The 27,790-nt window shown below is 35.6% G+C and overlaps 1 protein-coding gene across 6 annotated transcripts in view; it reads left to right on the top strand.

Moving 5' to 3' along the window:
* SECISBP2L (SECIS binding protein 2 like) overlaps positions 1-27,790 on the top strand; it is an 80,767-nt gene that overhangs the window by 17,188 nt on the left and 35,789 nt on the right. For 5 of the 6 annotated variants that reach the window (XM_069098009.1, XM_069098012.1, XM_069098011.1 and 2 more), the window contains exons 5-13: positions 3,007-3,236; positions 3,523-3,547; positions 3,983-4,098; positions 10,461-10,592; positions 14,653-14,733; positions 15,292-15,459; positions 15,619-15,760; positions 18,061-18,230; positions 20,261-20,393. In XM_069098009.1, coding sequence (XP_068954110.1) covers positions 3,007-3,236; positions 3,523-3,547; positions 3,983-4,098; positions 10,461-10,592; positions 14,653-14,733; positions 15,292-15,459; positions 15,619-15,760; positions 18,061-18,230; positions 20,261-20,393 — 1,197 coding nt within the window. The remainder of the gene's footprint in view (positions 1-3,006; positions 3,237-3,522; positions 3,548-3,982; positions 4,099-10,460; positions 10,593-14,652; positions 14,734-15,291; positions 15,460-15,618; positions 15,761-18,060; positions 18,231-20,260; positions 20,394-27,790) is intronic. The other variant, XM_069098013.1, reaches the window with a different exon arrangement.

Here is a 27,790-nt window from a genome sequence, read left to right as displayed (position 1 = left end):
ATCTTTTTTTTTTTTTTGCCTTTTTTGGAGGGCAATTGGGGTTAAGTAACTTACCCAAGGTTAGACACTAGTATTTTTGTGTGGGTGTTAAGTGTCTGAGGCTGGAACTGAACTCGGGTCCTCCCAACTCCGGGGCCTGCGCTTTACTCACTGCGCCACCTAGCTACCCCATTCATCTAAGATCTTAAAGGTGCTAGTGTATCCCTTAGACTTTTTGCACTTTGTTCTTGTTTTTCTGTTTATTGTTCATGAATAGCACACCTTGTTTTCAGGTCGAATGTGTTTTTGATATTATCTTTTATACCACTTCCTTACTTAATTAACATGCTGTACATACTTATGCCCACTATAAATCATTCCATTGCCCTTTGGGTTATTGGTCATTTTAATTCTTCTGGTATTGGAGTATCTCATCATTGGGAGGAATACTAAAGATGGGCTTCTGTAACTGGGAACAGGTAGGGATTATTGAAAATAATTTAAGTTTTTCAAATTCAGTCTAGTCTTATTTTTTCCTCTTCCTCCTCAATGCTGAGCCTAGATTTTCTGTTTACAGTGCTTTGTCTCAGATACAATACACACATTTTTGGACAAATTTGAGAGACCACCTGTACAGCTACAGGTCTGGGAATATGGTGGAATTTGTGTGTATTTTTCATGTGCTTTGTTTTGTCTGCACTGCAGTGGATGGGTTTCACTGAGGTGTCTTTATAGTGTGTTAGAGCTCAAACAGTTAACAAAATTCAAACAAAAGGATTCACAGGTCACGAACTTTTTCCTTGAAAATGGCAAACAAATTAGGCAGATCATAGATCTAGAGTGGAAAGGACCTCAGAGTTCATCTAGTTCAACATCATTTTATTTATGTATAAACTCTTTGAGGCTTTTGGAGATTATGTAAGTTATACAACACAAGGTTACATAGGTAATAAAATTGTGGAGGAATGGTTTGGAACCAGGTTTTCTGATTATAGGTTAAATACTTTTCCCATAGTTTCACACAGCTTTCATGGTGTCACATTATTGAACAGTGTTATTTCCATAATTGCACCTGTCATAACTTTGTATAATTTTAATGTTCTCTTGTTTAAAGGTGGGCCTTCATAACTTCATTTTGTGCTACTATATCTAATGCTATTTTATAATAAACAAAATAGAATCTTATTTTCTATATTTTTCTTTCATTTGTATGATCATAAAATATAGTTTGCATAAGAAAATAGTTGGCAAAAAACTTGTTTATACTCCATATATCAAGTATTTACATAGTTCAACTATATTATATTCTCACAGAAATTTTATATTTAATGTAGATGAGAGAACTGTGAGTTGATAGTTGCTAATGTTTTGGTCTCTTTTTTGGCAAAAGTACTCTGTAGTCTTGGAGTATACCAGTTTTTAAAATAATATGGAGTATCTTTAAATCAATCCCTGAGTACCTTTAAAATTGGACTGCCTCTGTTAACAGATTTCTTCCATATATATTTGATCAGATTCATCCCATCTTTCCCAACTTCATTTTTTCTTTACTTGTGTCACTTACTTATGTTTGTAAATTGGGTATTAAGGTTCCACTTCTGATGAGAAGAGTGTGGTGATATTGACATTTATTAATGAGAATAGATGACTATAAAAATTCTAGATAATCTTCCATTTAGCATCTTTTTTATACTACTTGCAGTTTCATCAACAAATATTCTTGAAATGATCTGGATATAACACCAAACTACTTTTTGCTGTTTGAAAAAAATTGTGCTTATTGTCTTTGCTAGTGTTTTACAAAAAAGTTTGTACTCTAAACCAGTGTTACCTTTGGCTACCATTTCTCTCTGCTCAGCAGGTAGATCCCATGTTTGCTGAGGGTTTTTCTAGGCCTCTTTGGCCTTTTTGACTGCCTTATTTTAACTGTTGTGCATCAATTAAGAATCAATGCCTTTTAAATGTTTATTTCCCATTTTTAAAACATCAACAGCTTGTTTAAATAGCTCTGATTGGAGTTTCCATAATTGCATGCAGTGCAATTGGTGTTTACCAATTAAGAATCTTATAAGTAACTGAATCTGGAATTATGTCATTCATGAAATTAATTGTTTCTTGTCTATTTTAACTCATTTGTTTTGGGCAAAGATCACATTTTAAGTACCAACAAATTAATGTTTTGTAGATTGTCTAAAACTACAATTCTTAGCATTTTATGCTTCTTTTTTTGATGCTTCACCATCATCATTATAGAATGGAGATCATAGGGGCGGCCAGGTAGCACATCGAGTAAGAGCACCGGCTCCAGTGTCGGGATGACCTGGATCAAATCCGGGCTCAGATACTCAGCACCACACCCAGAAATAACTGGCCGTGTAACCTTGAGCAAGTTACTTAACCCCGATTGCTTTAAAAAAAAAATGGAGATCATAGATTTATAGCTGGAAAAGACCTTAAAGGTTATTGATAAGTCTAACACCTTTATCTGACAAATGGGAACTGAGCTTCAGAGATGTCAAGTGACTAGCTCAGAGTCTTACAAGTAGTAAGTACCTAAGGCAGAATTCAAACCCAAGACTGCTTGACTCCAAGTTCAGTGTTCTGTGCACTATACCATGGGTTGTCCAGGACTGAATGAACTTCTGAGTATTTATCTTGATGTTGAGTCTTTCTGTATTTGATTAGGAGAGTTTTCAGAGCACCAATATAATATATAGTCACATCCAAAAACCAAAAGTTTTTTCAGTTTAATCAAGTACTTTCAGAGTTTTGCTCTGCTAGAATAGCCTTCAAAAACCATCTTCTTGCTATGACGATACATTGATGCATGACTTCTGAAGATACAGTGAACCATTTGGCCTCCATCTTAAAGGGTCAACATACATACATATATATGTATATGTATATGTATGTATCTGTGTTTTTCTTTTACAGCCAGATGTTTTATTTTGTGATGCTTTATAAATTTTTATATTCATAAAAGTGACATTTTTCACAAAGAATTGTTATGCTTTCTTTACCTTTCAGATTTTCCATCAGATATTGCTAACAAGTCTCTTTCAGAGAGTACTTCTACAATGCTCTGGAAATCAAAAGGAAGAAGGAGAAGATCATCCCACCCTACTGCCGAATCTTCTAGTGAACAAGGAGCTAGTGAAGCTGACATTGACAGTGATAGTGGTTACTGCAGTCCCAAACACAGCAACAATCAGGCTACAGCAATGACTTCCAGAAATACTGATTCTGGTACAATTAATGTATGTAATCATTGCCTAGATTTATGCACTCATTGCATGTAACTGTGCCTAAGTATTTACTTTCTCTTTTAGTTGCTATGGAAATCAGAGGATGTTAATTGAAAATTTATTTTATATTGAATTTACTTTTTCTTTTAATTTTATTGTTAAAGTAATGAATAAAGGGAAATTTGTTTTTCTTAAAATTGTAGTGAGCATGCTATATTTATGGTGTCAAGCTTTTTGCAGAGTTAAAAGTGTTTATTTTAAAGTGTCAACCTCTAAAAATATTTTTCCTTATTTTTAGCTTGTGGAACCATCAATATGTTCAGGTATTTATCCAAGTATTCTGCTGCTATCATCTATTTGCTGCTGATCTCCATATTGTTTGATCCTTCTTGCTCTTCCTTCCTCTATAGAGGAGACTTGAAAATGGGGGGAAAAAAACCCCAAAACTAAAAAAACTGGAAGTCTTCCCAAAAAAAGTTAAAATTAACTCAGATGACTGCCCTCAATAAATTAAAAAACTTGAAAGTATATGGCAAGATAAAGCATGTGATCAAAATGAGAATGTTATAAAAAAAATTTGAGAATTTTCCCAACTTTGTTATTATTCTGTGATAAAATATGGGATTAAAGTCTGTCTGACTTGGGCATGGAATTTAATTCAATTATGAAAGATAGGATATAATTTTCCTCTTCCCCTTTCCCTATTCCCATCCCCCCTGACCTTGTTTCCTTTTCTAAATCTTTGTCATCACTTGTAGGTGGGACAGGTTGGTCCAATGTAACTTCTCAGGCAACTCAGAAAAAACCTTGGATGGAAAAAAATCAGCCATTTTCTAGAGGTGGAAGGCAAACTGAGCAAAGAAATAATTCACAGGTAACTTGTTTCATAGATTCATAGAATCTGACTTAAAAATCATTGCTATTCAAAAATCCTGTTCTGCCCTTGTCAGCTTTCTATCTTACTCCTTGTAGAGACTCTTCCACATCCACTTGTACCCTAACCCCTCACATTTATAAGTGATCTAATCTTCTATTTCCCTAAACGATGGAGGCCATCGAATGGGGAATACCATCTCAACCTCTTCATTTATTTTTCTAAGTCAAAGAGCAAAGTGTTCTCACTCCTCACTAGGGCTAATCCCCCTCTAGCTGATCTTATTTCTTAGACTCCTTATAGGACTCTGATTCTTTATTCGTCCCCTTTTTCTACTGCATTTTTTAGATATTCTTCCCCCATTGGTTCTTTTCCATGAGAGATTTCCCAGACTCCTCATTTATTATTTTTTTATCCAGTAAAAAAATCTTGCCTCCTTTTCTGCTTCCATTGATTTTCATTCAGATGTTCTTAACTGTGTTTCTCTTCCCTGATTCTTGGATTTCCTCCTCTGATTAGATCTTTTTAATATGCAGTACTACTCTTCTTCCGTGTCCCTGTTCCCTTGCCTTCCACCCCTTAATCTTTTTTTTTTTTTTTTTGCTTTTTGGAGGGGGAGGGCAGGGCAATTGGAGTTAAGTGACTCGCCCAAGATCACACAGCTGGTAAGTGTTAAATGTCTGAGGCCATATTTGAACTCAGATCCTCCTCCAAGGCCATTGCTCTATTCACTGCACCACCTAGCCGCCCCTATCATCTTTATTTTGGCCAAGATTTTTCTAAAGCTGTATTCCACTCATGGGTCTTATGTGATACTTGTGAAGTCAAATTTACCTCTGTATATTAGGCTCCCATATAAGTCTTGTCAGTACCTATAGTTTGTACATTTATGTTTAGACACCTGAGGCCTAGGGTTTTATTGTTGGTTTCTTTTTTGTATTTATCCTCTGAATTTCTGAGCATTTGAATTTCAACTATTTTTCCTATATTTCTAGCAATTCTCTATGATATCTAGCTTGGTAAATGCTTAAGAAACTTTCTCCTTCACTCTTCTTTTTCAGTAAAGTTCCTTTGATTAGATTTGTAAGACTTTAAGCAAGAATATCCTAATCAGCTCTTATCAGGTGCCATCCTTGTTTAGGAACTTGTCATTCCTATACTTTTAGCCAAAGTCCAGATCCATTTCTGAAACCCTTCTTCAGAGATAATCATCTTTACCAGCTTTTCACTTCCTAAATATACTTTTTTCTTTTTTAATCCCTTGCCTTTGATGAGCAGAAGTGATAGAAACACCACTTGTACCCCTAAGGCCTTCATTTCTTTTTTTTATCCAAGGCTTTGGAATATTTGGTAATTGTTTTTAGGTTGTTCTTTTTGACAATGCCTATGTGAGTGGTGAGAAGTGGGTAGTAGTAATTTGATTTGACCAGTTTTGGGTGGTTCTTTTAAATGCCTTGGGTTTATCTGGGAAAGGAGCAGACTACTCAGGAAAGATAGCAGACTTCTATCAGCTTTATAAATATCTGTTTCAGTGTCCTTCATCAAGGAGTTACTAAGTAACTAAGTAGTCACTTTTTCCTGTGATCTTTATTGTATAATCTCTCTACTAACATTATGGTACCACTCCTTGGAGAATAAGCAGCTGCTTCCTCTTTAGGGACAGAACATCATTTCTATCACTTCTTATGTCTTCATTTTGCCTGCAAAATAGCTTTAAAAATTTTTTTCTTTCTTCAGCAATTATCAACTTTAACTTGTTCTAGGTTTTAGCATTCTTTTTTTTCCTGTAAATTTTTTTAATTGACTTATTTATTTGCTTTTAGTTTACAACATTGAGTTCCACAAGCTTTTGAGTTCAAAATTTCTCCCCTTTCCTCCCCCCCCCATGGTGGCATGCAATCTGATAACCTTCACATTAAACATTAGTCAAATTGTAAAGAAGTATTTTAACCAATGGAATGAACAATGAGAAAAAAGGAATAAAACAGAAAAGAGAGAGAGCACATAGTTTGCTTCAATCTGTATTCAGACTATAAATCTTTATCTAAATGTGGATAGCCTTTTCCATCATGAGTCCTTTGGAATTGTCTTATAACCTTTCATTGCTGAGATGAGCCCAGTTTATCAAAGTCAGCCATCACAGATATGATATGTTTGTAATTGTGTACAATGTTCTCCTGGTTCTTCTCCTCTCACTCAGTATCAGTTTATAGAAGTCTCTCCATGTTATGAAATCCGTCTGCTCATTTCTTATAGCACAATAGTATTCCATTACACTCATATACCACAACTTGTTTAGCCATTTCTCAGTTGATTGGCATTTCCTTGATTTCCAATTCTTTGCCACCACTAAAAGAGCTCCTGTAAACATTCTTGTACATAGATATCCTTTTCCCACTTGCATGATCTCTTTGGGATACAGCCCTAGAAGTGGTATTGCTGGGTAAAAGGGTATGCACTTTTTTGTAGTCCTTTGGGCATAGTTCCAAATTGCTCTCCAGAATGGTTAGATCAGTTCACAACTCAACCAACAATGCATTGGTGTTCCAATTTTTCCACATCTTCTCTAGCATTTTCCTGTTTTGTCATGTTAGCCAATCTGACAGGTCAGATGTGGTACCTCAGAGTTTTGATTTGCATTTCTCTAATCAATAGTAATTTAGAGCATTTTTTCATTTGCTTATGGATATCTTTAATTTCTTCCTCTGAAAACTGCCTGTTCTTATCCTTTGACCATTAATCAATTGAGGAATGACTTGTATTCTTATATATTTGACTCACTTCTCAGTATATTTTAGAAATGAGGCCTTTATCAGAGACACTCGTAAAAATTCTTTCCCAGTTGTCTGCTTCCCTTCTAATCGTGGTTACTGAGCTTTAGCATTAAAAAAAATTTTTTTTTTAAATTTTCATTTATTTATTTGCTTTTTTTGGAGGGGGGAAGGCAGGGCAATTAGGATTGAGTGACTTGCCCAAGGTCATACAGCTAGTAAGTGTTAAGTGTCTGAGGTCCAATTTGAACTGACTCCAGGGCTGGTATTCTATTCACTGCACCACCAGCCACCCTGAGCTTTAGCATTCTTGACATTGTTTTCATAGGATAGTACAATGCTGTTCTTTTTGTATTCATTGTCATTTAATTCCCCCCCTTGCTTCCATCTTTTAAGACCAAAGTTGTTTAGTGAGTACCCTGGGTGTTCACATTAGTTTCTAAATAAAACTTCTTTTTCTTCTTTGCAAGAATTGTCAGGATTTTAAAATTTTATTTATTTGATCTCTCTTTGACTAGCTTTCCTTATAGAATTTTAGGTCCTCGTATTCTACTTACCTGAATATCCACAATCTATGGTGGGCATCAAACTTTGCCCAGCTTTTTCTTTTTCCGACTATTATGAACTCTAATATGGCATAGTCACTTCCTCCAGATGTTTCCCATCATTTCTACTTTAGCAGCCAGTTTTATCCTTATTAGTAAGAATCAGTCCCACCCCCACCAAATCCCCTCCCCCCACCAAGCAGCAGAATTAATGCCACCTAGAACATTTTTGTCTTAGGGGTTTAGGCTTTTAAATCTCCTGGCAACAGATGCTTATTGAATTGGTAAACTGGTAACTAGCCCTGACTTGTAATGAACTTACCTAGAATTTTAAAATTTCATTTTCTTTTCTAAAGAAAAAAATTTATGTTTTTGATGTCAGTATGGTGATAGACTACCTAAATGACAGACTTACCTGAATCTTTGCTTTTGACTGGTCTTGGTGAAATTCGGGAAAACTGATACTTAGGTACCATTACTGTGAATTCAAATTGGAAAACTGACCAGCAGTTACTCCTGTAAGAACAAATTATTGTTGTTTATAGATTAATAGGCAAAATAGTTTATAGACTAATAGGCAAAGTTCAACTTTTTTTTAAAAGCAGGAATTGTAAGCAACTCTAGTTTCTGTTAACAGATAAATATTGTTAGAATATCAGACTTGGGAGAATCCTCATGGTCTGTGGTCTTTTCCAATGCTGGTAGCTAAAAAAGAACTCCTACAGTCTAACAAAAGGTCATTCAGCCTTTCCTTGAAGACCTTAAATGAGGGGGAACCTATTACCTCCCAAGAGAGCCTTGTCTACTTTTGTGGCTAGCTCTAATTGTTAAGAATTCTTACCTTAATCAAGTTCAAATTTATCTCTTTGCAGTTTTATCAATTGCTCTTGGTCTGCCTTCTGGGTCCAATCAAAAAAGTCTGATTCTTTTTCCATGTTGAATGCTTAAATATAACTGTCCTATTCTTCTCCATGACAAATATCCCTAGTTCCTTCAACTGATTTTCAGATGGCATAGACTCACGGCCCTTTACAATCCTGGGTATTCCTTTGATTAATCTCTAGCTTATCAGTGTCATTCTTAAAATGTGGCACACAACTAAACAGAATAATTCAAGTGTGGTCTAACCATAGCTAAGTACAATGAGGCTGTTATCTCATAGGCTCTTAATGCAACCTAAAGTTATTGCCAGATCATTCTGTTGATTCATTGAGCTTAAAGGCCACTAAAACTTATAGATCTTTCCCAGATGTCTAGCAAGCCCAAGTGCTTATAAGATTAAGTTTTTAAACACAATGACAGACTTTATTAAAACTGTTAAGTTTCATTGCCATATTTTAAAAATATAGGAAGTGTCAAAATTCCTACCTTCAGGTTGTAAATTCTGATTTTACCGAACTTTCCAGAAATTCAAGACTTCAGTTTTGACCTGGAAGCCTGCTAGAGGAGACAGTACATGGAGGGGAGAAAAAAAAATCTTGCATTTTTTTCCTCAGTCGGAAGAATAAGAAATCTAAAACAGGCAGGGTTGGGAGAAGTATAGTGTTTAAGTGAATATCATGTTGAACAGACTATTTCTAATATTGATACCTAAAGATTAGTGTCTGATTATTTTTTTTTGTCTGTTTTGTTATTTAACATAGTAATCACATCATATATCTTTAATTGTTTTTCTGAAGAAACTCTGTGTAATCCTTTTTATTCTGACCTACTCCAGTTTAGGCTTTATAATTTAACAATTAAACTCAGAAACAACTTTTTGTTATTGGTTTTATATTGTTGTATATGTTTTGCCTCAACCAGGAAAAATTTATTTTGTAAAACTGAAAAAATGTATTTTAGAAAGGACTCAAGCTACTTTAACATACAACATTTAACATAAGCATTAATGTTTTAAATAACAATATGGAAATTGTAGATGTTTACCTTCATTGATACTTATATTTTCAGTTTAATGGTTTTTGTAAATGATATCTTCCATCTTTATAAGAGGTTCTCAAACCTATAAAATGAATAAGTTTAGTTTTAGCTTTTAGGACCCATAGTCACCTCCATATGATGAAATACTAGATCAAGACTTTGTAGAGAGAAACACAAATTGATATAAATCTGCCATTTTTTAACTCATAGGCTCATAGTTTTAGAAGCAGAAGAGAACTTAGATATCATCTAGTCCAACTCTTATAATTTACATGATGGGGCAACTGAGTCCCAGAAAAATTAAATGACTTCCCCAAGGTCTCAGATCTAGGATTAGATCCCAGGTAATTTGATGATATATTTTGCAGTTTTTCTATTCCACTTTCTGGAGTCTGATATTTTCATTAGTCCCTTGTCATGTGTCTAGTAGCGCAAATGAGAACCTTTTTTACTAAACAACAAATTCTCAGACTGTGGTTCTGGTAATGTATCCTCACCTTTAATGTGACAGGAGCCCACAGCACAAAGAGTCAGTACCTTATCAGCTTATCTCTTAGAAATAAGAGCCCCTAAGAGTGTAAAAAAGTTTCAGAACCCTCATGTACTTGCTTCAGATTAAAGAATTCAAGGCATGTGTAAAAGCATTTCCTCTCAAGGTCTTTCTTAATCCAGTAATTGCACTGTTTGAGTTAAGTTAAATGTTTTGGTAGCTGAGGTAACCTAGAGACTTAAAGTTTTTAATCCTTTCTGTATAAGGAAAGTTTCTAACACTATAATAAATTGAGTATTTCCAAAAAAGTGATCTGGAAATAGGTATTAATTATAGAATTACTGTTTAATATGCTCTTTATTTTGACCCTTTTTAAAGCTGAGCATTTTGCTACATTATAAATAGAGTAACAACATTTTACTTGAGTGTGTTTTAGTGAAAAGACTTTTGATATACCAAGTTTTTTGGAAATTCAGGAGGGGAGAAAACATTTAAAAATGCTGGCGAGAGCAAATGTTGAAAAAAATTTTTGTATGTTAACATTTTTATTTGTGATTATTATATTAAATTAAGTAATCTTTAAAGATTAATTGTATGAAATCCTAGGTTTTTTTTTTGTTCTTGGTGTTTATTTAGGTTGGGTTTAGATGCCGTGGACATAGCACATCCTCAGAAAGAAGACAAAGTTTGCAGAAGAGACAAGACAACAAACAATTAAGCAGCCAATCTCACAGAGTAGAACCAAGTCCTGACCCATTATATTTTGAGGTATTCTCTTTTCCTCTGTATGATATTAGTGATTTCCATGAGACTTTTGTTTTGAATTTTATTTTCATTAATCTCTTGAGGATTGTTTAATTCTTGGTATTTATATCCTTAGCACTTAATGTGACACCTGATACAGAGGTAATAAGTGCTTATTGTTTTTGTATAAGTACATGGATCCCATAATATTTTTAAACATAGATTCCCTATCAGATTTTAAGTTTCTTTAGGATAAAAGAAGTACCTTTTTAGGGTCATAATGTTAGTGGCGGAAGGAACCTTAGATATGAGGTCAGTTTCCTCATCTTACAGATGAAGGGACTGAAGCTTATAAAACATAACCGATTGTATAAGCCACATGGTTCTTGGATTCCAAATTCTGTATTATTTCCATTATTTTGTCTCTTTTTTATGTGTTGATTCAAAATTGAAATACCAATTAGGCCAATATATACCAAATAGTCCGATTTTAATGTATTAACTGCTGCATTATCAAGCCATTAAAAAGGAAAACCAAAAAAATTCCAACTTGAAGATGGCAAATCCAAACTAACTTTTAGTCTTTTCTTTCTGTGAAAACTGAAGAACTAGTGGGATAAAGAGGTTACAGATATCATAAAAATGCTGTTTACGATCCATTTTTTTTTTCAATCGACTACATTGGTTATTTTTTGTAGATGACATTTTCAGTATGTACAAAGACTACAGTGGTTTGATTTTAGTTCCAGTCTCAGCTTATATTAGTAAATTCTAGCAAAAGGAGGCTATATGCACACATATAAGTCAATACAAAATAAATTCAAGTTAGTTTAGGGAGGGATATTGCTAACAGTTATGAGGATTCACTAAATCTTTGGGTATGTAGTAGTGCTTGAGCTGAGTCCTGATGGAAGTAAGGTATGCTGAGAGATTGTGGAGGTTGGAAGGATTTTAGGCATTTAAGACAGATGTAGGCACATGTTAGGCATGAAGATAGCCAGTGCAAAGTTATGGAGAATAGATAAGGAGTCCCACATGTTAGGAACTGCAAGAAGGCCTTCAGTTGGAATTTAGAGCATGGGAAGAGAAATTATGTGTATTAAGACTGAAAAAGTTGCTTGAGTCCAGAGATAAAAGGTTTTAAAAATCAAACAAAAAATTTGTATTTGACCCTAACGGCAGTTGGGAGCCAGGGAGTTTATTGATTAGGGGAGTAACATAATCAGACCTTCATTTAAGGATAAACAGTTTGGCAGCTGCATGGAGTACATGCTAGAAAATGAATGGACTTGAGGCAGGGATACCAGTTAGGTGGTTATTAAGATAGTCCATATAAGAGGTGATTAGGACTGGAACTAAGGTGGTTGGTTGTGTGAGTTGTGAGAAGGGGTACAATACAAGAGATGTTGTGGAGATAGAAGTAGAAGGATTTGGCAACTAGTTGGATATATGTGGTGAGAGAAAATGAGAAGTTAAAGTTATCTGGAAGTCTAGAAAGATCGTGATGCCCTCAAAAGAAGTTGGAAAGTTTGGAAGAGGACCAGGTTTTTTGGGAGGAAAAGATAACAAGCTCTGTTTAGCATATGTTAGATTTGAGATGTTAATAGTATATCCGGTTTGAAATTAGACATTGATGTGGGACTAGAACTTAGGAGAGAGTCTGGGACTAAATATATATATACATATATATCTGAATAGGTAAATCCATGAGAAACCACCTAGTGAGATAGTGTAGGGTGAAAAGAATTGAAGTAGGTTCAAGACAGAGGTTTGGGGTATACACACAGTGGGTATGATGATCCAGCACAAGAGATTGAGAAGGGGAATTTAGATAGGTAAGAAGAGAACCAAACAAGAATAGTGCCAGAAAAAAGCCAGAGAAAAGAGAGCTTCCAGGAGAGGAGAGGGTGATCAGCAGTGTCAAAAAAGCTAAGGATTGAGGGAAAAAGACTATCAGATTTGGCAGTAAATATAACACTGGAAACTTAGGAGAAAACATATTCTATTGAGTGAAGTTAGAAGCAAAGGGTTTAGAAGAGAGTTGAGAGAAGAGAAAGAAGGCTTTTTCAAGGAGTTTGGCTATGATAGAACAAGAGAGAGAGAATGCTAGCTAGTAGGGATAGTTAACTAGTAGGAGATGGTAGGGACTCCTAAGGATTTTTTTTAAAGGATTGGGGAGATTTGGGCATGTTGGGAGAAAGGAGAAAAAACCCATAGATTGGGAGATATTGAAGAGAGAGAGTTGAGAGAGGAAAGGGAAGAAGAAAGGGAGTAAGGAAGTGGAGGAGGAGGGGGGAGGGGAGAGAGATTGGGGGTGATTGAGGTGGGGCAATTAACTGAAGGAAATGTGAAGGCTTGGGGTTTAAAGCATATGTAAAGAGGTTGACCGTGGCAGGCAGGACCTTCATCAGAATGGAATAAATGAGGAGATCATGGAAGATGATGTCAAGCGGTGCCCCTTGATATCCTCTTAGGGCTTCCTCCAGCTCGAATTAGTAGAGTATGAAGAGCAGGTGAATGAAGTTAGTAGTCCAGAGTTAAGGATTGGTAGGGAATGGTGATAACATTGGGGGGAGGGGGAGAACAAGGAATATGAGAGTAGAATATGGAGTTGAACTGGTTAACTATAGGGTTAGGATTGAGAAAGGAGAAATCATATTTTTGATGGGTTCTATTTTTCTTGCCTTTTTAATGGGTGGAGGAGGAGGAAGGGAGAGAATTTGGAACTGAAAGTAAAATAAAATTGAATTTTAAAAAAGAATCATCAGTATAGAGATAGTAAAATCCATGGGAGTTAATGAGATTGCCAAATGAAGTAGTTTAAAGGGAAAAAAGAAGAGGTTCCAGGACAGAACCCTGTGGAACACCTATGATTAGAGGATGTGATCTAGATGAGAATCCAGCAGAAGAAACTGATAAATAGTAGTCCAGTACATAGAAGGAGAACCAGGAGAGAGTGATGTCCTGAAACCTAGAAAAGAGTATCAAGGACAAAAGGGCGATTAAGTGTCAAAGGCTACAGAGAGGTCAAAGAGAATGAGGATTGAGAAGAGGCCATTGGATTTGGCAGCTAAGAAATCATTGGTAACTTTGGAGAGAACACTTTTGGTGGAATGATGAGGTTGGGAACTGAATTGTAAGAGGTTAAGAAGAGAATGAGAGGAAAAAAATTGGAGGCACTGATTTTAGACAGCCATTTCAAAAGGTTTAGCCACAAGGGCAGAAGAGGTAGAGGACAAAGTTTGTGTGGATGGAAGAATCAAGTGAGGGATTTTTGAGGATAAGAGAGACATTTGTAGGCAGTAGTGAATGAGCCAAGAGACAGAGAGATTGAAGATAAGTGAGCATGGAGATGACAGAGATGGCAATTTGTTGAAGAAGATAGGATGGAGTGGGATTACTTGAGTAGGTAGAGTTCTTATCCTTGATAAGGAGTAAAACCACCTCTTCTTGTGAGATAGGGGTAAAGGAGGAGAGAGTGACAGAAGGCGTCTGGGTAAGGTGAGATGAGGTGGATGAGGGGGGGACAAGGATGCATAGGACTTTGGCAGTGATTGGGGGTGAATATGAGCAGGAAATGTTAGGGTGAGGAAAGGAACGCCTTTTGAGTAAAAAGAACAGTGGCAGCAAAATTGTTAGATGGGAAAGCTCAGAATGTGTTTATGGAAAACTGAGTTCTACATTGATTAAATTGTAGGATTTTGGAAGTTATGGGAGATAAAACAAAGTTAGTTCCACGTTATGTAGGGCCTTAAATTCTAGGCTATATTTTGATATATTTCATTTTGCCCATGGAGAGCCATTGAATGTCTTTGATCAGGGGAATAGGAACTTGGTTTTAGGAACATTATTATAGTTATGCATATAGGAGGGAGGGTGCACATAGAGGAAGAATGTGAAGGCAAAGAGGCTGTTAAAGTATACTTAGCTATATAGGTAATGATGGCCTGAATAGTGGCAAAGTAGAAGGAAAAGAAACTTAGATGATTTTTTAATTCTTTAAGAGTGCTGAAAAAGTCTTGTTAGTTTGTTGTTGCTTTGTGCTATTTAGATTTTTGCTTTAAAATTTGTTACTTTGTTTTAGGATGAAGATGAATTTACAGAACTGAATGAGACTGGAAGTGCTAAAGATGAGAATATTCAACAAAAAATTTCTGCTAAAGTAGTAAGACTGCAATAATTTGTTTCTAAAACATGGACAGACTAGCAGAATTGCTGATTAATGTTGATTTTATATATAGCCATTTAATACAAGTATTAGATTCCCTTATCAAGCACATTTCTTGAACCAGTGTTTTATTAATAAAACAGACCAAATATGTATTTTACATATCAATATGTAATTTATTTCCTTATGATTGGCAAAGCCTACAACATAGGTCATGTGCTAGTACCTTGAAACTAATTTTAAAGTAGATTTTTATAGTCAACATTGGTCAACAAAATATATGGAATTTGTTTTTGTTTATATGTGTTTGAAGTTAGAGATGGAGGATGAAAGTGTTCCAAAGTGTCATTAGATAAACTCATATCTCAGGAAACATTTTGATAAATTATCTTAATTGTTCCCATGTTGACACTTTGATTTATTCTAGCTATATTATTTTAGTGAGTTTAATTTATAGGAAGTAAGTCTTCTAACATGTACCAGGAATCCTTAAGTAATCCTTAAATTGAATGCCCCATTCTTTTTTTTTTTTTACTTTTGTTTTGGAAATCTTAGTTGGATGACTTACCTGAAAATTCACCAATTAACATAGTTCAGACTCCAATTCCTATTACAACCTCTGTACCTAAACGTGCAAAAAGTCAAAAGAAGAAGGCTTTAGCAGCAGCACTTGCCACAGCTCAGGAATATTCAGAAATCAGTATGGAGCAAAAAAAAATACAGGTTTGTTAAAAATAATTTTCATTCATGGGTTTTTAATACTTAATTTGCCAAATGCTGAGGGAAAAAAGGTTGGGAGGGATATAATAAATATAACAGTCTTAAATTTGCCAGTGTATTATATTGTGTATGTAGGTAAACATATTTTTGTTCTTGTTGCAGGAAGCTTTATCAAAGGCTGCTGGCAAAAAGAGTAAGACTCCTGTGCAGCTTGATTTAGGGGATATGTTAGCAGCTCTGGAAAAACAACAGCAAGCAATGAAAGCTCGGCAGATCACGAACACCAGACCGTTGTCATATACAGGTGATAACATTATTTGTGTGGAGGAAAGAAGGATTTTGCTTTAGTGATATATACTTAAGTGGTGTCAATATTTAGAAGTATTTAAATTTATGTGTGTTTATGTTGATGTATTTGTTTTTCAAGCATGTATTAACAGAGTGTCCCAGAAACCTATTAAAGCTTAAAACTTTACTAAGACTTTTGGGATGTTTTATATTTTCTTTAAAGGTAATTCTAGTAGATTAAAATGTCATAAATTTTTAAATCATGTTAATTTGGCCAGGTCAATAACTCAATTAAGTGCAAGCTAACTGGTGATTTTAGTGCATTCATCAGATATTTGTGTGGAAATTGGTTTGCCTTCTGCTGAGACAATTTCTGTTGTAAAATGTGCCTTCTATATTTTATACACCCATGTCTTAAATGAAATGTTATTGAGAGAATCTAAAAAAGACACTGGCAGATTTGGTCTTTGGTTTAGAACTTTACCTCAGCATTATTGTGTGTTCTTTAATTTTTTTCCTCCATTCTCTCTTTTTTTCCATTAACAAAAAATTACCGTTGATGTGAAATAGTATTGAAATTCCTTTTTTTTTTTTGCCATTTTTTCTTTGTTTATTTTTTGTTTTCAACATTTATTTCCACAAAATTTTGAGTTACAAATTGAAATTCCTTTTTTTAATCTCTTTGTTCTTTGTATAGGGACCATTACTTACTAGCAAATTAAATCATAAGCAGTGGAGCTGAGCTGGGGCAGAAAGTTTCAGCGCATAATTTAGTAATTGTTTTTTTATTCTGTGTGTTCTTTGGATATGAACCTTTGCTTTCAGTATTTGATGCTTGAGAGAGCATTACATACATGATATGTATATAGTAGCATGCATATTGTGTATAATAGTGCGCATAATAGCATATGTAATAACATGTTATAGGTTAATAACGTAATAATACACGTTATGATATAGAACTTTATTTCTGGAGAACTAGAAAGATTAATGATTTAGAAGTGTCATGCACTAGTCTTTATTTTAGGTCTTGAACACATTTTTTATCCCAGGCAGCCTCAAGAAGACTCAGTTCATTCCAACAAACATTAAGTACCCAGTTATACACACTGCACTAGAGATAAACAAAACCACACAAACATCTATGCCCTGAAGGAGCTTACATTCTGCTGGGGAGTGCCAGGTGTGGAGCTGGGAGAGATGCAGAGTATTACAAATAAGAAGAGTGCAAAGAGAATTTAGAGCTGTGCAAACCAACAGTGGGATGGATCGTAGATTACAAAGTGGCATCCAAGAAGAGGATGAGGAAGGAATCTGTGAGGTAGAAGGACTAGAAAGTAGTTTGTACAAAGGCATGGAGGTGGGATATCATATATAGAGTACAGTGAACAACATGTCATCCAGTTAAACTGGAACCCAGAGTTCAAGAAGCAACATTTACTAAGAAGCCTATCCTCCTTGATCTTCCCCCAGCTCCTCCCCAAATTACAATGCTCTTCCCTCTCCATTGACTTTGCATCTATTTTGTATTTGGTTTTCTACATAAACTTGTTTCCCTCTAATAGAATGTAAGCTCCCTGAGGGCAGGGGTTGCCTCTTTGGTTCTTTTTATCCCCAGTGCCCAGCATAGTGTCTGGCACAGAATAGGTGCTTAATCCGTTCTTGTTGAATTGAATCAAAGGGAGTGGTTTACAGTGAAGGTAAAAAGGTGGACTCCTTTGACTGTTAGACAGGTATCATCCTGGTGTTGGCAAAAAATCAGATACAGAACTTTCTATACTGTCTGGAATGTGGACAACACCTTGCAAAAGAAGCAGAGATTTAGCTCATTCAGGGAAGACTTTACTGAAGGTCATAGTTTTGGTGATTAAAAACGAAGAAAGTGTTAAGTGGTTAACTTGCCATTGGATGGCTGGTCAGGCTCAGAATTGCAGGAGTCAGGGCTGAAAGAAGCACGGTGATGAAGCAGCTTTTTGAGGCCACAGGGCAACTTTTTTGTACTTTTCATCTCTGACCTCCATGATTCCATTGGATTTTACACTTTCATACCCACTTAGGAACACTTTTCTGGGTTGCTATGTTGGCATTAGATACTGGGCCCATAACATTTGTCTTGTTTTATCCTTTACAAGGATAAGAAAGCTGGATGAAAGTATTGGGTCAGGCTGCTTTCTGCTGTCATTATCTGCCTTTTTTCTCCCCCACAGGAAGAGGATGTTCTTGTTTTTATAGTTTTGTCACTGGGAATTTTGAAAGCATGTGAAACTGCCTCTAGGAATGTTCTGTAGTGAAACTAATGTCCTTGTTTGTTTTCAGTGGTCAGTGCTGTTCCTTTACAGTCTAAAGATTCTGCCAACAGAAAGTCTTTAAACAAAAATCAACCCTGTTTGGCACCTCTTAACCCTTTGGACACTACTCCCCCCAAAATAAAAAGAGGAAAAGAGAAAGAAATTGCAAAACTTAAACGACCCACAGCACTTAAAAAGGTAAACCAAAACTTTTTCTTTTTGGGCTAGACCTATGGTTTCATCAGTGTAGAGAGCTTTTAGTATGGAAAGTCTTCCCAGAAGTTAGCAACTCACCTTTCCCTTAGAGAGTTTCCCCGTAGAGAGAGGCTTTGAGTAGTTAAGTGATTTCAGCCTTTGGTTACCTGCTAATATGATGCAGAAGCCACACTTGAACCCTGGGATTCCTGATTTCAAGGCCAGTCCTCTATCAGACCATATTGCCTCTCATAATAATCCTCAGGAATATTGGTAATATATATACACTTGGACTAAATTATCAAGCAGTATTTGATTTGAAATTGGTGAACATCACGATAGCTAATTTTAATCATATAGGAGTAAAAGATTGGAAAGTTGGTGCTACTTTCTTAAAGATTAAATAAATGGTAGAATGCTAAGCATTCAAAAGGAACCTAAGCCCTCTGTTATAGTATAATGAATTCTGTTATAAAACTAATCCTATTTATGGAATATTTGTGCTAGTATTTCATGTCCAAATATGAGTTAATTAGAAATAATCTGCCACTGTGAGGATGTACATTCAGTTATTGAAAATTTCATATATATGATTCTTGAGGTCTTTAATATTTTAAGGATACCACATGATATGCAACCTTTTCTGACCAGCATCAATTTGAAATTGTGAAACACATTTTAAACTCTTGTTCCAAGTTATTTTTTAGACTTTTATATCAAAATAATTTGAAAGTGCAGTATTTTTTTTTGTTTCAATTAGCAGTTAGTCTTTTAACTTCATCCCTTCTTTGAAGTATATGTAACTTATAAGTCTCAATCTCCAGTGCAGTGCTGTATCATAGATTCACATAGTCTTGAACTTAGAGGGGACCTAAGAGGATATTTTAGCTTAGCTCCTCAACCAATGAAGAAATCACTCATATGACATCTCTGTTAGGTGCTTATCTAACTTCTGCATGCATACTCCTTGTGGTAGACTGTTCAAGGTAGTTTGTTCTATTGTTGGTCAAATCTGATTGCTAGAAAGTACCTGAAAATTGCCTCCCTCTAAAGTCTTCCCAATGGTTGAGATTCAACTCTCTGATGCTTATTTAACCAAGTCTAAACCCTCTTCCAGGTGATTTGAAGTATTTGAAGGCAGTTCTGAGAAACAATGGGGAGTTGTAGATTGAAAACTGGCCTTGAATTTAGGAAGACCCTGGCTTCAAGTCCCACGTCTTATATCCATACTAGCTCTGTAACCCTAGGCAAGATGCTTTACTACTCAGTGTTCTAAGCATCTCTCTGAGGCTATAAATTGCAGAGAGGGTGCAAACCAGCATTGGTAAAGGGAGTTCCCTAGATCAATGAACTCACAGTTCCAGTCCCTCTCCTGTCATAGTCTTAAGATTTTTGTTCTTCAAGCCAAACAGTGTTCAATGAACATTCGACCCTATAGTTAAATTACTCTTAGATTGGGTTCTAGTATAATTTATACAATTTAGAAATTGTGTAATTGTGGCCAAGTCATATGACCTTTCTGAAAATAATGTCACTCATGTATAAAATGAGACTATTAGTGACTGCCCAGTATACTTTAAAATGTGGTAATTTAAATAAAAGCACTTTGTAATCCAAAAAAATCAAATTGCCTTACGTGTATAAAATGTTATTATTCAGCCTTTCTTGTGTGAAATTGTTTTCTTACCACTTATTGTCATGGTCATTTTCCTGTGGGCATGTTCCAGTATGTCAGTGTCTTTCTTAAAATCTGATTCCCAGAACTGATCACTGGACTTTGAAATATTATTTAACCAATAGGGTTGTACTTCTTTTAATTTAGCTAAGGATTATATTTGTTTTTCCAGCAACCATATTGTGTTTTTGTTTCTTAATGAGCTTATGGTCAACTAAAACACTCAGGTCTGTTTCATATGAACTGTTGTATTGTCAAGCTGAGTCTTTTCCATCCTTTACTTTTAAAAAAGTATGCGTATTAGGCACTAGATACATATTTGTTTGACTAGTAACTGAAGACTGGTATTTGCTTTTAGGTTATTCTGAAAGAGAGAGAGGAAAAGAAAGGGCGTTTCACTGTAGACCATAGTCTTCTGGGATCTGAGGAACCAATAGAGATGCCCTTAGATTTTGTTGATGATTTGCCACAGGAGGTTGCCTCCCAGGAAGGTAAAGAGTTTGACTTTTTCCTTTTTTTTTTTTTTTTAACAGAATTGCTCATAGTATACTAGTAATTTATAGAGAAAGAGACCGTGTATAGGTTCATGGTGGAGGCTAATTAGAGCGTGTACCATGTTGGATCTCCACATTTATTTACTTTTGATAGTGATTTCTTTGAGAATGTTTATGATCTTTGATCCTTCTACACTGTACTGGCATCCTTTCCATAGTTTTGAACAATTACTCCTAATGATGATTCATCTTCCACACATTTTATAAGGATTATCCTGTATACCTGATTTCACCATTCTCCTTTGAGAACTTCTTAGGCACCTTAATTTAATCAGTATTTCAACAGATATTGAGAGTTATTGTGGTATATTATTTAAAGACTTTGAGCTTTAGTTTCCTCATCTGTAAGATGGAGGAGAGAGATAACACCTAGGTTGGGGGTTGTTTTGTTGTTTGTTGATTTTTTTTTTGTCTGGATCTGTGATTTCATTGGTCTGGGAAATTCACTTTATTAATGCTATTCATTAACTCTTCTACAACTTGGAGTGTCAGAGAGGTGCCTGAAGCACCAAGACCTTCCATGGTTTGCTCAGCAGTATGCATCACGAGCAGGACTGGAGTCCAGGTCTGCCTGACTGAGGCCAGCTCTCCGTCCACTTTGCCATGTGGCCTCTCTTGCTTAAGGTTATTAGGTTTTAATGAGGTAACTACATAAGTGAAAGCACTTTAACACTTTTTCTATACTAAACAGATTTAAGGTAGTATTAAGATATGATGCTAAATGCCGTGGAAAATAAACATGTAAGACATGATCCTTATTCCTCTAAAGACACTAGAGTTTATTAAGGAAAATGAGAAGATGCTATAAAACATTACTCTAGGCTTGGTACAAAGGAAGGAAAAATTGTCTGATTTTATGAAGAAGGTAGTATTTGATTTAAGCCTTGATGGATAAATAGGTAATCAGTAGAGCTGAGGGAATTTGTAGGAATATATAATATTATACTGGGTTTTAAGTCTCTGCCCTTGATTTTATATATAACTAGAGAAATACTGACTGACCGAATTCAGCTGAATTCAGCATGTTTTTAAGTGCAAAGGATATTTTATATCTAACCTTGAAGAAAAACATAGCCCCTACTTGTGATGCTTAAAATAAGTGAGAGTAATATGACATACATACAGTGAGTATGAAATATGAACAACAAAAGATATACACACATGATATTGCATGTACATACACATTTCCACCAATTTAGATACATTAGAGCTATGGTCAGTGAATTGCAGCACCTGTGCTAAATCTGGCCTGCCACCTATTGTTGTATAGCCCACGTGCCAAGAATGGTTGTTACATTTTAGAGTAAAGTTATATTCACTTTTTACTGTATTCCAGTTATTTAATGGTTGTAGCCATCTGATTAGTCTTTTTTTTTCCAAATGACTGTTTAATTTACTTTCTTCAACTCTGAAATCAGAACTTTACAACTTACAGAAAGCTTATACTTTAATCTTAAATAAAGTCATAAGTAAAAATGTAAAAACTTTTTTTCTCGTGGGCTATATACTAAAACATATGGCAGGTTAGATTTGGCCTATGGGCCAAAAGTTGCTGACCCTTGTGTTAGAGGGTGACTAGAGTGTAGGAAAAAGAAGAGTGATAGAAATTTCCAGAAGTTTCTAGGAAACAAAAACCTGTAGTGTCAAATGTCTGTGCACAAAGTATGCAGCAAGATGAATTTGAGATCCTAATGAAAGGAGGAAAATTTTACTTCATAATTATCACTAAGACTTTGTGGGATACCACTTCTGGCTGTAATGTAACTCTAGAAGGACCTATTTAAAAAGAGATAGGAGATGTAAAAACAGGTGGGGATGGAGAGTGGTAGAGTAAATCCAGGAGCTAGATGGGGGAAACATCCTGGAAAACATTTTAGTGATGATCACTGAAGGAAGGAACAGAAGCAGTATTCTTATTGGAGTACCCAAAAAATGAAAATAACTGAGGAACTGAATAAATATCATAAGTCTGGCATGATATGGTAGTGATGAGTGATTTCCATTATTTAACATCTGTCAGAACATTTCCTTTCTTCCAGAAGTAGGTAGAGTAGCTAATAATTTTTCAACCTGACATAATGATAATTTCATCTTTCAAAAGGCAAAGGAAACAAAGTAGGGAAATCATATTCTGGATTTGATAGCAGGAAGGAACTGGTTGATGAAGTGGAAATGATGGGAAACTTAAGTGAAGTATCATAGAAATTCTATCACAGAATTTGTGATAAAAAGAAAGGAGAAGACTGTGCTTAAACTTCTGCTGTGGAAGTCAGTCCAGGAGTGATGGCAATCACTCAGGATTGAATTTCTGAAGATAATTGCATTGAGAAATCATTCTAAAAAGGAGTAGAAAAGAGGATTCTCTAAAGAGGTTTCCCAGTTCTCTAAAGAGGGAATTCAGCACAACTTAATTTTTTTAAAAACAAGTACAGAAGATAAAAAAGCAAATGCAGGTAACAGGACAGACCTATAGATACAGGGTTAGAAATATTAAGGTTCAGATTGGACTTGGCACTGATTGCTAAGGAAAGCTAAGTATAACAAAAATGGATGAGAGTCTTTTGCTTTTGCTGGGAGAAAAATAAAAGAACCAAATAAGGAATATGACTGCTGCTCTGGATTGGGATGAAGATCAAGGACGGTTGAGAAGAATGTCTATTTCTTCTCTTTCCTTGGCCAAGCAGAATATTCTTTGGCCTGAGAAGGATGAAAGTGGTTAATAGGGAGTTGATGTCAGATATAGGGATGGAAATAATAAGAGAGGACCTAGCAGTCTTTGAGTTTGTCACCTGGCCCAGATAAAACTATGTCCTTGGGTACTGAAAGGACTGGTAGGTATTATCACTAAGCCCCTTCCAGTGACCTCACAAAGATCACAGGGAACTGGAGAAATACTGCAAGTTTGCAGAAGGGCAAATAGTGTTCTAATTTTCAAAAAAAGGAACAGAATGAAATATCTAAACTAAAGCCTTCTGAATTTTACTTTTGAATTTTTGCAGACTTCTTTAGCATATTATTAAAAGAATAGTTTATGAACATTTAGAAAAGAATATCGTGATCACAGAGAGTTAACATGGCTTTATCAGGAACAACACATACCAGTCCTGACTGACTTCAGTTGTGTATTTTACAGTGTCAGTGAACTGGTCAGTCAAGGAAGTACTGTAGCATTGTTTGTCTAGATTTTATCAAAGCATTTGACAAAGTTTTTCAAGTTATTCTTACTAAAAAAAGATAGGAAGGTAAGGGCAAATCAGAAATTAGCTAGATTTGGAACCTATTGAACACCTGATTCCAAAATGTGGCCATTAATGACAATGTTAGTAATGAGAATAGTTGATATTCTATAGTACTTTAAAGTTTGCAGAAGTTCTTTTACAGACTTAATTTAAGCCTCACAGCACCCTGTGAGGTAGGTATTATTATTACCCATATTTTACAGATGAGGACATTGAGGCTTACAGAAATTAAATGACTTGACCATAGTCATACAGTAAGTGTGATTTGAACTTATGTCTCTGGTTGGAATTCTGCCAGCTATACCATGCTTTCTCAGTTTACTAGCAGGTTTCCAGTAGCATGTGCTAGGGATCTTGCTTGGTCATATACTGTTTAAAATTGTATTTACTGACTTGGAATAAAGATGTAGAGAACAAATGTGCAAATAGCTAAGGCACTTCATAAAATTGATGATCTTGACAGGTTTAAACATTGGGTCAGAGCAGATAAGGTAAAATTTAGTAGAATAAGTATAAAGTCTTACACTTGGGTTAAAAAAGTGAGTTTCACAAGTACAAAATTGAATAGCATGACTGGATAGTAGTTCATCTGAAGAAGTTCTGGAGGATTTAGTGTACTATAAATTCAGCACAAATGATTGTATGATATAGTAGCCAAGAAAGGTAATGCAGTCTTAGAAATGCATCAGGAAAGGGCTGACATTAGGGAAGTGATAGTGCTACTGTACTTTGCCCTGGTCAGACCTTATGAAGAATGTTGTACTCAGTTCTGGGTGCCCTGTTTATCTGTAAGCTAGATAAATCTTGAAAAGGCTAACCCAGAATAGTGAATGGTTTTAGATCATGAATGAATCCACAGAAAGCACTTATGAAATGCTAAGTATCAGGCATTGTGCTAGTTTAGCACTAAATAAGCAGGTATAAACACCGAGGCAGTCCCTTTAATCAGAGAGGGAAACAACATGTAGGGAAATGGTAAACAAGAAGGCAAGTTTTGGTCTGATGAATCATAGGGATGGTGAATTGACCTATAGGACAGTCAGTTGACACATTCTTTACTGAAGAAATGGGAGTATTATTTGATTTTAGTGCTTAGAACAAGAAAACTGGTGGGGATGGAGTTGGGGGTGCATTTGCAATAATAGGACAGATGATAAAATGGCCTGGTTGGATGGCTGAATGGGACGTAAGGCATGGTCATTATGCTGCCTAAAGATTAGTTGAAGGAATTGAGGCTACTTAGTCTGAAGAAGAGAAAGCAAATGAGGGATATGATAGCTGTTTGTGACGTAGAAAATTATATTGTCCTTCTGGATCCCATGAAGTAGAAATAGGAATAGTGAGTGAAAGTTGTAAAGAAACACATTTAGGCTTGATGTAAACAAAAACTTCCTACCAATTAGATTTATCTGAAAGTGGAAGGGACTACTGTAAGAATTAATGGATTCTACCTACTGAAGTCTAAGCAGACACTAGATGACCATTTACTGGGTGTGTTTTTCCAGTTTTCTTATACTTTACTTTTCTTCATATACTGTTGAAATACAGTGACCTTGCTATTCCTTACATAAGACATTCCATCTAACAACTCCATGCCTTTTCACTGAATGTGTCTCATACCTCAAATGCTTTCTGTCTTTGTTGACACCTCCTAGCTTCCCTGACTTCCTTTAAGACTCAGATCCAGGGGCAGCTAGGTGGTGCAGTGAAGAGAGCACTGGCCCTGGAGGTGGGAGGACCTGAGTTTGGATCCAGCCCCAGACACTTAACACTTACTAGCCATGTGACCTTGGGCAAGTCACTTAACCCCAATTGCCCTGCCCTCCCCCTCCAAAAAGCAAAAAATAAATAAAAATTTAAAAAAAAGACTCAGATCCAGTCTCATTTTCTGGAGGAGGCCTTTCCTGGTTCTCCCTATTCCTAATGCCTTCTCTCTGAAATCACCTTTCATTTACATTGTGTGTATCTTATGTGTATGGTTTTATACATGATGTCTCTCCTTTTAGAATATGGGGTTTTTTCTTTTGTTTTGTTTGTTTTTTGCTTTTTTTTTTTTTTGGAGAGGGGAAAGTAGGGCAACTGGGGTTAAGTGACTTGCCCAAGGTCACATGGCTAGTTTTGTGTTAAGTGTCTGAGACTGGACTTGAACTCATGTCCTGCACCACCTAGCTGCCCCCCTGGAATGTGGGGTTTTTTTGAAGAGCAGAGATAGTGTTTTTGCCTTTCATTGTATCTAGAACTTAGCATGATGCCTGACACATAGAAAGCACTTAATAAATGCTTGTTGACTGATTGCCCCTCACATATTCCAGACTTTTCTCCACATTTGACCTGTACAAAAATATTATACACCAAAAATAATGACAGAGAAGTTATGATTAAATATAATGACTTTATGTGATTTGAGTTTTTCAAAGCATTAACAATATATTTTTCAGTGTCAATCATTAACAATTTATTAAGTGCCTGCTATGTGCCAGATACGCTAAGCACTGAAGATACAAAAAGAGTGTAAAGCCATACATGAGTAGCTTTCCAGAGGACTGCTGCTGTAAACAGCTTTTCGAGGTTCTGATTACACAGTATAGTGAACTCTCTATTTATTCAGTAACAGAACAGAGTGAAACATTTAAAGAAAATCAAGGTACAACATCCAGAATGTTACAGCTCATCACAGAAAATCAAAATACAGCATTCGCCATGTCACAAATCAACAACTTATCACTAAAATGTTCACATAGTTTTCACCAAAGTGGTCACATAGTTTTCAACAAAGTACAATCATTTAGTAACTCAATCATTCAATTTACCCTATTCTGTCTCTCCCTATCCTCATTATATTCCTCTTTCACCTCTTAATTTTATTTTTTAGATATCATCCCTTCCTATTCAGCTGATCCTGTGCTCTCTATGTATACATGTACACACATATACACAACTCACATATGTATTTATATGCACATATACCCTCCTATATAAACATACATATGTATGCATACATATATATATATATTCCCATCAACTGCTTATACTGAGAAAAGGCTCATGAGTTGCAATTATCATTTTACCATGTAGGAATGTAAATTTTACTAAGTACCTTATGATTTCTTTTCCCTGTTTACCTTCTCATGCTTTTCTTGCTTCATGTATTTGAAAGTCAAATTTTCTATTCAACTCTGTTTTTTCCATCAAGAATTCTTTAAAGTCCTCTATTTCATTGAATGACCATACTTTCCCCTGAAACATTATACTAAGTTTTGCTGGGTAGGTGATTCTTGGTTTTAATCCCAGCTCCTCAGACCTCCGGAATATCATATTCCAAGCCCTTCAGTCCCTTAATGTAGAAGCTGTTAGATCTTGTGTTATCCTGATTTTGTTTCCACAATACTCAAATTGTTTCTTCCTGACTGCTTGTAATATTTTCTCCTTGACCTAGGAACTCCAGAGCCTGGCTATAATATTCCTAGGAGTTTTCTTTTTGGGAACTTTTTCAAGAGGTGATCAGTGAATTCTTTAAATTTCTATTTTGCTCTCTGGTTCTAAAATATCAGGGCAATTTCCGTTGAGAATTTCTTGAAGGACGATTTCTAGGTTCTTTTTTTGATTGTGGGTATTTTTTTTTTTTTTGCTTTTTGGAGGGCAATTGGGGTTAAGTGACTTGCCCAAAGTCACACGGCTAGTAAGTGTGTCAAGTGTCTGAGGCCAGATTTGAACTCAGGTCCTCCTGATTCCAGGGCCGGTGCTCTATTCACTGCACCACTTAGCCACCCCTAGTCCAATAATATTTAAATTATCTCTCCTGGATCTATTTTCCAGGTCATTAGTTTTTCCAATGAGATATTTCACATTGCTTTCTATTTTTTCATTTGTTTGGATCTGTTTTATAGTATCTTGACGTCTCATAAAGTCATTAGCTTCCATTTGCTCCATTCTAATTTTGAAGGAATTATTCTCTTCAGTGAGCTTTTGAAATTACTTTTCCATCTGGCAGATTTGGCTTTTTAAGTCATTCTTCTCCTTATTGCCCTTTTCAGCCTCTTTTGCCATTTGAGTTGTCTATTTTTTTTTTTTAAAGCAATTGGGGTTAAGTAACTT

The sequence above is a fragment of the Petaurus breviceps genome, unplaced genomic scaffold (assembly GCF_028583685.1).
Source record: "Petaurus breviceps papuanus isolate PSGF00001 unplaced genomic scaffold, PetGlider_PUasm1.0 37, whole genome shotgun sequence".
Taxonomy (NCBI): domain Eukaryota; kingdom Metazoa; phylum Chordata; class Mammalia; order Diprotodontia; family Petauridae; genus Petaurus; species Petaurus breviceps.
This window is presented reverse-complemented; position numbering and strand designations above follow the sequence as displayed.